The 13,321-nt window shown below is 34.5% G+C and overlaps 1 protein-coding gene across 3 annotated transcripts in view; it reads right to left on the bottom strand.

Annotated features, from left to right (window-relative positions):
• LOC127941805 (high affinity cAMP-specific and IBMX-insensitive 3',5'-cyclic phosphodiesterase 8B-like) overlaps nt 1–13,321 on the bottom strand; it is a 58,631-nt gene that overhangs the window by 13,650 nt on the left and 31,660 nt on the right. For all 3 annotated transcript variants that reach the window (XM_052537237.1, XM_052537236.1, XM_052537238.1), the window contains exons 3-14: nt 10,634–10,824; nt 9,484–9,543; nt 9,338–9,395; nt 8,918–9,006; nt 8,738–8,816; nt 7,904–8,044; nt 7,660–7,748; nt 7,283–7,337; nt 4,401–4,452; nt 3,008–3,085; nt 2,568–2,644; nt 244–408 (exon numbers count right to left, since the gene is read on the bottom strand). In XM_052537237.1, coding sequence (XP_052393197.1) covers nt 244–408; nt 2,568–2,644; nt 3,008–3,085; nt 4,401–4,452; nt 7,283–7,337; nt 7,660–7,748; nt 7,904–8,044; nt 8,738–8,816; nt 8,918–9,006; nt 9,338–9,395; nt 9,484–9,543; nt 10,634–10,824 — 1,134 coding nt within the window. The remainder of the gene's footprint in view (nt 1–243; nt 409–2,567; nt 2,645–3,007; nt 3,086–4,400; nt 4,453–7,282; nt 7,338–7,659; nt 7,749–7,903; nt 8,045–8,737; nt 8,817–8,917; nt 9,007–9,337; nt 9,396–9,483; nt 9,544–10,633; nt 10,825–13,321) is intronic.

Consider the following 13,321-nt stretch of genomic DNA (forward strand, 5'->3'; position numbering starts at 1 on the left):
ACATTTGTTTAGTACCGACTTGGTAGCGAAGTACCGGGTCTTTTGACAACACTAGTTAAAATAAATAAAATAAAGTGATATTAATAAAAAGTATAATGAATAGGGTTAGCAAAAAATAAATAAAACACTTAATAATAAAATACAAACCAAAAATATAGGGTTAATAATACGATTAAATGTATTGAATTATGGTATAAAATTAAATGAACACTTTTAAGAATAAAAGGTGAATGGTTGACTTACACTCATAAGCCCCCCCACCAGGTCATTGGTGTGAGGATCGTCCTCTTTTGATGCCAGTTGGGGTGAGTAGAGTTCAGTGGTCCGCAGAATCTCCAGAACACGATCCAGAGCTTCAGCTACTGTCACAGGACTGCTCTCCTGCGCTGCATTAATGATATTTATCACCTACAAAGACAAAGAAATACACACAGAACAAAAACCGAGGGTGAGAGAAAACAAATCACTACTCAGGGTTACGTCCATAAATATTTCTCTTTCTACAGTTCTACAGTAAATTCCCCTTCCAGTCATTCAAGCTCAAACTGAACTTCCAGTAGGATGTGGCCGTTTCACAGCTTTTTGGCTTTTGATGTACTGCCAGAGATTGTCTTACTATTGGGAGATATTCTGTAGTGTCTGTAGTGTATTACCTACTACTGGAGAAAGCATAACGGTCAACTTACACGTGCCTTAAAAACCAATCACGCGACACTCAAATAGCCATTTATGGATACCATAGGATAACCTGGATAACCTGTCACAAAAGTCAGTAACTGCTCTCATAAAATAGCATTTTTACCCCCGGTGTAAACGCATAAAATAGTTAAATCCAAAAGTACTGCTTAGTGTAAAACATGTTGGAGATTAACAAATAGCTGTCGATTCATTAAATGATAAGCGGTTTCCTCATAAAAGTTGTTTAATAGGCATAGTGAAGCCCCTCCTCCACTCACATCCATTCAATCAAAACGGTCTCTGGTCTCCTTCCCCCGCGTACCATCAAAGCAGTTACGTTTTTTGACTAAATGTTGGTTTTGGTACTGATTTTTTAAAGCTGATTCTGTATTTAATCAGGTGGTTATAATTAGTGATCCACCGATATTGCTTTTTTATTACCGATACCGATACCAATTATTTGCATGTTTATGTCCCCGATAACCGATATGCAGAACCGATATTTATTAACTGTTATAAAGTAAAAGAACATAAAAATGTAAAACTTAGCTTTTTCCTCTTTTCAGTCATATTTTTTTTTTAAGTGTTGAAAATTATTCTTTCATGTTAAATTTAATCTTTATATTACAACAATAAAAAAACATTAATCATAAAAAGCATCAACAGCAACAACACTAATATCAACAAACTAGCAAAATTAGCTAAATAAATGGTCTAATGTTTTCAAATGGAGAAAATAAATAAGGGACAGGAGTCATATCAACTTCATTTTAAACTACTGTTTTAATAGGTTTATAAGCTGTTTAACAGCTACAGAGTCAAGAATAATTCACTGTATAATGTTAATTCACTGAATAATATTCTCTGGAATTTTGGAATATAACAAACAAAACATCGTATTTTATTGCATTTCTCAACTGGAATGTTATATCAAAATAATTAATAATGTTTTGTCCTTCTAGATTACGAAATGCCTGCTGACAGCGCGGTTTATCTATGCAGTTACACAGAACTATACTCCAACTGTGATCACTCGCGGTGATAATAAATCATTAATTTCCATAGAGTTGTATATTTAGATGTTTATTAGCAAAATAATGGTTACATAGGAAATGTTGATACAATTTAGGGTGTTTTAAACAAGTAAATCTTGTTATAAGTTACATGCAGTGATTGTGCTGGAGTATTTCCTGAGCATCAACTACATCAACCCGCTGAGTGAACAGCAATATGAAAGCGTCTTCATGTGACTAGTGATGAAGTAAATTTACAACAGAGTGAATTAAATTCAGCGCTTTTTCCCAACATGTGCTCATTCATTGCTGTAATTTTTAACTCATGCAAAGATATGTCTTTATTGGGAAAGGATCTATGTGACTCCAACTTCACGGGACTTATGATGAACATAGACAACAGAGAGAAAATTAAATTCAGTGCGTTTTTCCAACATTTGCTCATTCATGGCTGCATATTAATTCAGGCAAAGTTATGTCTTTATTGGGACAGGACTTGATGGATTATTTAACATGACTTCTTGAGTCTACATATCAGGCATTTATGTAATGCATGTAATTTGTGCATAACTGGTTATGTTAAATTAAGTTTACTAACTACAGCAAATCAAGTACTGTACCTGCACACTGTTGTTGTCTCTTCTCCCTACAGACGCGCTGCAATAGCGATCCAGCGCACAATTCTCAAAACATCCACAAGATAGCGCCATTTATCGGTGAATCCGATATTACAAAACCGATATCCGACTATGGTAAATTGCTTAAATATCAGTGAAAATATCGGTAAATTGATATATCGGTTGATCTCTAGTTATAATGGTTCATACAGGTTTATGTTTTTTTTGTCTTCAGGTATGTATAATAACGCAGGTGTACCTTAGTGATCGGTGCCTCAATAGTCATGGAGTGGATTCTGGCCATAGAGGAATATCTGCGGTTCTGTAGACTGGGAGCTGAAAGAGAGAGAGAGAGAGAGAGAGAGAGAGAGAGAGAGAGAGAGAGAGAGAGAGAGAGAGAGAGAGAGAGAGAAGAGCTCTTTAAATAGCACTGTCTGCGTCAGAGTGCACTGAGACTGTGGGTGTGCTGATGTCATCAACACTGGCCACGTCACAAAAAGCCCCACTTACACACACACACACACACGCTCTGACTCACATAAAACAAACACATTATAACACACACACTCAAGTGCACACATTAACACTAATCTCTCTACTGCTCTGTTTCTCTTTAAAATTACTTCTGAACTGTTAAAGGGATTCTCTTTCACTCGTTTCTTTGGCGTATTGTGTTGAAACATCCTCTCTTTCTCTTACCATCGCTGCTGTGAGAGCTGATGGATCTGACGTCCACAGACTCTTTCCTCCGGTCCTTGTGACGCAAGGAATTGCATTCTGGATAAGGACAAATAAGGAATGAGTGCTGCAAGTGGGCGCGCACACACACACACACACACACACACACACTCACAAACGTAACTGCATTCATCATCTCCTGTCTGAACCAGCACCATTATTTTCACCTGCATCATCATCATCATTATGATCATCACAAGCACAGAAGTGATTTCATGCAGCAGACAAAAATGAGCGAGACAAAAATCATACACTTTCTTTTCCTTTTTCACTATAATAAAAATTCTAGATGCTCTAATTTGTAAAAATAAATATAATTACATTTATTATTAACTATATCTTACATCTTAAATGGTGATTTATATTAATGTTACACATTTAAATGTTTTAATACATTTAAATGATTTAAAATTTAAATGATAAAAAAGAATTAAATATATTTACACTAATAAGTCAATACTTGACAATAATTTCAATATCATTGCAAAAATGTTAATATACAAATTCCTTTATTTAATATTTAATATGATACAAAATACAATAATTAAATTATTCAATATAATAAAATATAAACTATATTTATATACACTAAAGGGTTTGTGGTTGCACAGACCACTAGTTAATTATATATTTTAATCTTTTATAGTTATGTATTCATTATGTATACATTATATATATATATATATATATATATATATATATATATATATATATATACATATATATATATATATATAAATGTTTTTTTTTTTTATTAAATTGTTTTAAATCAACAATTGTATTAGTAAAACGCTTTCATTAATTAGAGGCACTAATATTTTCTTGGATACATTTTCTGTTTCTTTTACTGTAGTACAAAAGACAGACAAATAGACAAACTGATTTCTATTAATTTTATACATTTAAATTATGTTTAAGAACAACAGTTAACACTCTTTTTCATTTTATACCATTTTATTAAGTATTACAAACAATGGCAATAGTGTTTCTTGCCCTAGAAAGTAGCACAAATGATGTGAAATAGTAAACACTGTTACTTATTGTGTCATGTCACATATGGACATGCACGCAAGTATATTGGCACGCAAATTATTATGGCTAATTTTAACAGTCTGACACCCAAATGTCCCAGGGTGCATTGCAGCCATCTGTCTGTTCTGCACCACGATCTATCTCTATTTTAGCCACGACTTCTCAATGCAGCATCGACCTGTGCATTTTCATACACGCTTTTGTGTGCTTCACAGCATGTTACAAAAAAACAAATCTATGAAGAGCCATTATGGGTTAGAGTGTGCTAATTAAGCAACAGTAAACAAACCAACTGTTAAGGACAGACGGTCTGATCTCGTACCTGATTGTGAGTGTTCACCACAGCTTTTCTCTTCTTTACTCAACTTATGAACCTGCAAACACAGATTTCTGATCAGCTCTCTCTCTCTCTCTCTCACACACACACACGCACACACACATAGATCTCCAATCGCTTAAGCTGATCTCAGTGTAAACTTTCTGTCAACAACATTATGACAAATGTGCAAATGAAATCAGGTGTCAGATGAATATTAGAGGTGATTATGTTTAGTGTGGAATACAGCGGGTAAGTTTACAGAGTTTACTGGTCCCAGGCAGTTCACGAAATGTTTTGTTGTTGAAATATTGGACAGATGTCCCTTTCCCATCTAAGTGGGTGGTTCTTGGAAAGAATTGGCTACAATATGCCACGAATTTGTCACAATACCAACATTTATTTTTATACAGTAATTATCACGTCACAAAATATAATATTGATACTAATAATTAATAATAATAATTCATACTAATTCCCATACCATCACAAAAGCTAAAATTCTACTGAATAAATTCCTTTATGTAAAAAAAAGGGATATACTAATATGAATACATTACGTCTGAAAAATATTTAATGTAATATTAAATTTTAATTACATAAACGCTATTAAAAATAAATATAATCTTTATATAAAATATAATATATACAATGAAATGTACAAAGTTTGTGAGCATTATATTTGAAAGAAATTAATACTTTTAAGCAGCAATGACACATTAAAATAATTAAAAGTGACAGTTACGATTTTTAAAGATTTAAAGATTTAAATGCTGTTCTTTGGAACTTTTTTATTAATCAAAGGATCATGAAAAAAAAGAAAAAGAAAAGGTTTCCACAAAAATATCAAGCAAAAATAATAAGCATATTAGAATGATTTCTGGTGGATCATGTGATATTGAAGACTGAAGTAATGATGCTGAAAATTCAGCTTTGCATAACAGGCATACATTACATTTTAAAATATATTTTAAAATATACTGATCAAATAAATGCAGGCTTGGCAAGGTTGTAAATGTAAGTACTCATAAATACTTTCACTTTCAAGACATATTTGAGGTTTATTCACACAGTGTGGCTCTCAGAATGTCTTGTTGCCTGTTGTTTGTTGTGTGTTTAGGACAGAGCCTCAGATTAACAGTGAACAGACAGGATTTATCACTTGTCACAGTCTGGGCTCTGTTCCTGATCAGAACCTGGTTTAAGCATTTGTTGAATTCACCTGGGCGGAAATCCTGCCCACTGCAATCGCAATCCATTTAATCCTTTTAACATGATCAGGTTTTGAATGAATGAAACAGGATTTTCAGTCTTAGGTTAGAGATTAAAGAGCGCTGCCAAAAATGAATCTATGCTGTGTGAGGTTTGAGTTTTAGTAGAAAGGAAACGCTTCATGGTACAGACAGAAAGAGAATAGGGTTATTTTGTATACACTTTCACACACATACGTGCACAAACACATGAACACACACTCATAAATGGATGACATGTAGATGAGAGGATCATGAAGAATGGAAAGCTGATGAAGTGAGAAGACACGTTTCATCACTGTTTGATGAAACGTTTGATGGATTTGATTTCTTAATCCGTATTTATAAAATCTTCCAATGAATATTGAACAAAACATTTGTTTTCAGACAATGCCATTGTAAAAATATGGGGTTGATTTGTATTTCTTTTTTTGACACTCACTAGGGTGCATATATTTGATAAAAAACACGGTAAAAACATAATATTGTGAAATTATTACAATTTAAAATATTTTTTTTCTATTTGAAAATATTTTTAAATGTAATTTATTCCCTTGAGGCAAAGCTGAAAGGTGTCACATGATCCTTCAGAAATCATTCTAAAATGCTGATTTGCTGCTAATAATAAAGAAACATTTATTTTTGTTGTCAATTAAGAAAACAGATCCATTCACAAAAATATTTTATAAATAGTAAGATCTAAAGAACAACATTTATCGGAATAAATTTTTTTATAACATCATGAATGTCTTTTGATCAATTTAATACAACCTTGATGAATAAAAATTCTTATCTTTTATATTTAATATATATATATGATGATAATTAATAAATTATTTAAGACCACAGATTTTTTAACAGTGTACAGTATATAAAGTTTTCCCTTGTTCTAAATAAATGTAAAATTTAAATACATTTTAAAAAATTAACAAAACTCTGTTGGGTTTATGCTTTAAATAAGAAAAAATTAATAATAAGGTCAAAACTAAAATAAAATAAAATTCTCAGAAATCAAGCCATATTATTTTCACTTCTGAAATAAATGTATTTTGTGTTAAGGATATTTTAGTCGAATAAGTAGACAAAAACACTGATCTAGAAAATGTTATTCGCATTTTTTTTAGTCCGCTGTTTTTGAATAGTTGTATATTTGCACATTCAAACACAACCACATATATGACTGTTTTATGTCAATAAAGATTTTCAGATTTCATCGAGATCTAATATTACTAATTGTAGCATTTTGACAAAGTATGTTAAGTTAGCATGGCACATTTTGAAACTATATTACTAACAGCAGTGAGTAAAGCAACAGCTCTGTCTGTTTCTCACAGGTCTTTCTGATCAGCAGCTCCAGCTAATGCTAGGGTTTAGACCTGAGCCTATGGAGGGTTATTAATAACCCTGACGCCCGCCTGGCTCTCTGACACGGGCCTGTCAGGATGGATGCTTTAATATAGCTAACATTTCTGCCCACTGCTGCCCCTGTGAGCCTTGCACACTTTAAGCTTTGGTGCGAACTTGAGAGCTCTATTAATTTATAAACATTAAACTTGGTCAACATTTATTGAAAACATACTGATTAAAACGAAAGGCTCACATGAAAATATCACCCGGAAAAGCAAAAAATAAATGTACCTGTTTGTGGTTGTCACTGTAAGGCCTCTTGATGGACACAAAATGGCGGATTTTTCTAGAAGGTAAGAAACAATTTGTTTTCTAGCAGATTTGTAATAAAACCACCAATGATAGCAGCAGTATTATATATTATTTGTAGTATTTAATAAAAATTATTATTTAATAAAAAATGCATTTATTATATTATTTATATATAACAGATAATATATTAAATATATTTATTATAATATTAAATAGATATAAAACCGAGTTAATATAACTAAACATTAATTTAAAATTAAATAAAATATAACATTCTAAAATAAAAATTTTTACGTTTTAATTCATTTGAGGTTTCATAAAAAAAAAAAAAAAAAAAAGATCATCATGTGACTCACCCTCCCTGGCCAATCACAGGAGTGATTCTGACATATTGCTGAATACTGTCCCCTGACTTCCTCCGTGAGAAAACGATCCCCTGCCATTCCTAAGCAAACAAAAACACACATATTGAAACAAATCGGTTAATAATCAAATTAATGATAACTACTGTTTATGATTGTGAACGGGGCCATGACTAAAGTCAAACATGGTCTAATATTATGACCTTCATAAATAAGCAATGTGCTGCTGACGGCTAACCTTTCCTTTCTTGATGCAGGTGTTGATGGTGTCCAGCAGGTCGGCGCTGTTCTTCTCACTCTTAGGCAGTTCGGTCAACTCTTTACCGATCAGTTCAGCTCTATGATAGCCCATCATCTTTTCAAATGCTGGATTTACATACTAAAAACGCAAAGAAAAATAAATACATCTGAATACCAACAAGAATACATCAGAGAAAGGGGAAAACATATGTATATGTATTCTTGAATACACTATTACTACTAGCACTGCTAGTAAAACAAACTGATCAAAAAGTAAAAATATGTTAATTAATAGTAATATTTAGAATATTCATATTCATTAAATGTTTAAAAATCAAATATTCAATGTGAATAAATATTAAGTGACATAAAAAAGACTTATTAATAGTAATCCTCTTAATTCTATTTACTTGCATGACAATTAATCAGGGGCAAGATGTGATGATTGTGACAAGCGTACACTAAATAATTTGGTATTTAAAAACTTCAATTTTATGAATATCTAACAAGTATTTTCATTTTAGTTTTAGGCCATTCACTGCTCTCTATTCCCAGACACTGAAGGGGGTCACACACCAGACGAGAAACGCAGCATTGTGTCGAAGCAAATCTTTAAAATTTTGCCAATTTGGTGATTAGATGAAGTGTTTTGGATTGCCATCTTGAACTGAACGTGAAGTGTCCGGTGTGTGATACCTGTCAGCTGTCCTAGTGTGCGACAGTCTCAACTCTACTGTGTTACATCCAGGCAGTAGTCCTTGTAAGGATGTTGTTTTGAATAAAAATGTAACCAAATCCCAGTGGGATGGTCCATTCTGATCCCAAAACTCACTTGTATGACATGATCTTCACTGCTGATCTCCACGGCTTCCTGACACTGTTCTAATGCGGTGAAAAGCGAGTTACAAGCCCTGCATCAACAGAAACACAAACAAACAGTGAAGCCTTCAGTAACCGTCACACTGCAGCGTCTATACACTGAACATCTCGTCTGCTTAGGCTTTAGACTTACCTCAGTTTGAACTGGGCTCGAACCTCTCCGTGTTCTAACTGGATTAACTCATTATAACAGACTGACACACTACTGTTCTCCAGGTACCTCTGAAAGACAGTTAAATCTTCCGTTAAGTGAACTCTAAACAATCTTAAACCCATTATAATACATGTCATATTTAGCTACCGGTGTGGTTCAGCAAGTATGCAATATACAGAAATGGAATAAAGCACTACTTGAAATACATTACTTTAAAGTCTTGGTTTTCGGAATAATCTTCTGTGGTAATCAACCCACAAATAAAATATGACTTAAAAAAAAAAAAACTTCAAGAACTGTTTGGTACATATTAGTCTGGACAGGACACGCCCAAACTCCTGTTCAGCCCCGCCCCCATGTAGTAGAGCAAACATTCCTGTTTTAGTGTAAAATACTCACTCTGGAAAAGCCAGCAGAGAGAAGAGGAAGGACAGATGGTTCCTCCTGATCTGAGGGACTGGAAGAGAGCGAAAGATCAGTAGGAGGAACATGATGGACAACCGTAGCACATGGATAATAGATAAAAGTGTTCTCTGAGGTCTTACGTTTGTGGCATCACTGCTAAAATAACAGCGTGTTCAGAAGGCTTGGTCGCTCGAATCATCCTGTTTAAAAACACATATGATAACATAAAAGTAGATTTGTACATTTTCTGATTTCATCATGACAGTGAAATTGAGTATCTTGTACACACTCTCTCTCACATGCATAGACATCTACTAGGAAAAAAAATATTTGGCAACTACTAGATTTGGCAGAGAGCTGCATGCTTTGAGTATGAGTGTGTGCACATGGATTTAAGCCTCTGTGCAGGATGGGAAATTAACACCTGCAACCAGCCAAATGCAGGCCACTCCCTCCACAGTGGAGAGTAATTTTAGCTTATTTACCTGGCGGCCACTGTGGTGGGTAACCTGGTCTTAAAGATTCACTCAAAAATGATTCTTATCAACTGATTATTTTAAGTGAATCAAAAACATTTCGCTCCACCAGAGTTGCACGCTTTCTGAAATGAATGAATCTTATGAGTCAGATCTTTTAATGAATGACTGAAAAAGGTTTGAAACTGGTTTGAATCAGAAACACTGCCCCTATTATTCATATACATAAAGTACAGTCTTTTATACAATGCCATTCAGAAAAGTCTTGGTAAGATTTTTTTAAACTTTTTGAAAAAGAGTCTCATATTCTCACCAACTCTGCATTTATTTGATCAAAAATACAAAATTATGAGTAAAATAGTAAGAGTTAAAAGAGTAAAATTATGAAATATTACTAAAATTTAAAATAACTTTTCTATATTAATATGTAATTTATTCATGTGATCAAAGCTGAATTTTTAGCAGATATTACTGAAGTCTTCAGTGTCACATGATCCTTCAGAAATCATATGGTGATTTCTTCGTATTATTCATTAATAATTAATAAAAATGTATATTAAACTTTTAAACAGTAGTGTAAGAAAAATACAAATTATAACTGAAATTTACCCAAATGAATCCGTGAACTTGTAATTCAAAATCAAATTGAATTTGGAATTCTGAATTCTGTAAAAACTATTTTATGTAAATTGTGAGTTATTGTATATAACTTAATTTCCCTTCCTACCTCTAAGACAGAGCTAAAATTTGCCGTGTATAAGAGATGAAGAGAAATGAGCGAGAGACAGATGATGGATGGTTTGGTTGTACCCACCGGCAGACGGCATCAGCCTCAAAGTACCGTGAGTGCCGGCCATCAATGATGATGATCTCGTGGTGTTTATCCAAGAAACACTCCACCGCAGACTCAGGTGTTCGTGCGATGTTACACCTGAACCCCGCCCGCTCACACGCCCACCAGAACGCATCGCTCTGACTGTCCTCTTTAGCAAAGACCAGTAACACCTGAGCGAGACAGAGACGGAGAGAGAGTGAGGTGCTGTTGGTGGGTGCGTGTGAAAGGTCAACAGTCTTTCATCCCGGTCAGCGTTGTGTAACCATGGAGCTGCGATGTGAAATTCCACAGGGCCCAGGTCGTTCAGGACGCCTGTCACCGCTACCTCGCTCAGGAGGCCCGCTGTGCAGTGTCACACGTCCACCTACAGGGGGCAGAGAGACCTCACCACCTCGCACACTCATTTTCAAACACATTTCTACTGACACTAATTATCAGAAATGTGCAAAACTACAGATATATAGCACACTCACTAAATCCTACAAAGCAGCATAACAGTTTTACCCTCTATTTAACATAGAATGACTTTAATGTTACCAAAATTCAATCTGGTGATGTGTAACCTCCTCTATTTTATATCTTAGAAAGCATACTGCTCTGATTTTAACAGTTAGAGGTACAGCAGGATCATCAAATCAAAGTAACGGATTTCAGTAACCTGTAGTGGTGGAAATTATGATTCTTTCAAGAGATTCGTTCATTTTCAGTTCGTTCACCAAAATGTTTCGTTCAGATTCGTTCAGTGACCATTTCTTCATATTACACAAAATATGCCAGCAGGTGGGCAAAAAGAGTGCCTAAAGCCAACGAACGTATTCACTTGCTACAAAAACTGATTTGGCTTTATTAAAATATGTGCATAATCGCATTCAGTATATAAAGTATATTTAAGTTGTTCAGATGAACAAAGCATGAGGTTTTCTTTCATAATTATCATTTTAATTGTTTGGTCAGAAAGTTCATATATAAGCCTATATATTCACATTCATAAATCGGGGATTAAACGTGGGATTATGTTCTGTACGCTAAATATGAAAACAAACGTCTTTGCACAGTACCTATAACTGCGCTTTGCATTTTGCGAGATTGACATGCTAAATGACCAATTGACCCAGTTTGCTCATTTATTTTATTCACGAACTAGATAAGCCATGTACCGATTCATTTCATTTATGAGCAACATGTATCCGTTCATTCAACTCAACCACGAACGACATGTGTGCCAGGTTCAGTCATTTCATTCACAAACGAGATGTACTAAATCATTCAACTCGTTCACGAAATACATGTGTCCCAGTTCAGTCATTTCGTTCACGAACGATATCTCTAGATATCGTTCAGACTCATATCAAACTCGTTCATTGAAGGGCGTATTCGTTCACTACATTCAACAAATCACATGCTCTGTCACATGTCATACTCGAAGGCTATTGGCTCGAGGTTGAGTAACTCTTTGACAGGATGAAACCGTTCACAGAGCTACCTGGTTCACAGAGCTGCGCATGCGCTGCTAATAGCGCTGCGCTGTTGTGGAGGGAGGTACTTCAGTGAACGAGAAATATGAGTCAGTGGATTACGTGAACGAGAACGATTCGCTCACTTAAAAGATTTGTTCTAAAAGAACGATTCGCTCACTTAAAAGATTTGTTCTAAAAGAATGATTCGTTCACTTAAAAGATTTGTTCTAAAAGAACGATTCGTTCACTTAAAAGATTTGTTCTAAAAGAATGATTCGTTCACTTAAAAGATTTGTTCTAAAAGAACGATTCGTTCACAAACAACACATCACTAGTAATCTGTAACACCATATTGTCAGATTTGGTGTCTAATAGTATATCAGCGATACTAAAATAACACCGGAAATCAGACAATGTGTGTGTGGGTGGATTGAAGTCAATTCAATTTCAAACGACCCGAAAAATGACAGGTGATTTATTGGTTTCCCCAGAAACATCAGGCACATCGGACTCTGAAGAGAGTCAAACTTTCCTCAATTCACAGTGACTGGACTGACAAGCGGCAGTCAGTAATAAGGTTAACAATACACACACTTTCTGTTTCACAACTGCACTTTTAGTGAGCCATAATTCCAACTAATACGACACACTCAACCCACACATGCGCACACAAACAAGCACTCAGGATAATCTCTGTGTCAATCCTTTGAGACATCTCAAGATTATCCCAGGGGTCACGAGTCCATGTTAAGAGGTCTCTATGTGCCTTCACTCATTGGCCATAGCGTAGAAACAAGACAATGCAGCAATGAATGACAGTAATGCATTGTGATGTCACAGTATCATTCTATCACTGTGCAGCCCATGTGAGATCAAAGCATCACTAAAAAGAGTCCTGTAGTGATGCACTGATGTCACAGTGACATTCAACAATGTGTTACTGCAGGGACTGTGAGAAATCATAATGGATCACTAGCCTACATGGTTTCATAATGACCTGCAATTAAGTATTAAATCCCATAAGCTTTATATGATCTTTTAAGTTTTGGTCTTTTAATGGAGAAATCTTAATTTGTTTTTATATCAACTAAAGTCTTATGGGTTTGGAATGACATGAGGGTGGGTAAATTATTTAATGACATAATTTCCATTTTGGGTGAACTAACAAATTGGTGAAATCAAACAAAATCACATGGTCACATGTTAAATG

This window comes from Carassius gibelio, chromosome A21, assembly GCF_023724105.1.
Source record: "Carassius gibelio isolate Cgi1373 ecotype wild population from Czech Republic chromosome A21, carGib1.2-hapl.c, whole genome shotgun sequence".
Lineage (NCBI taxonomy): Eukaryota > Metazoa > Chordata > Actinopteri > Cypriniformes > Cyprinidae > Carassius > Carassius gibelio.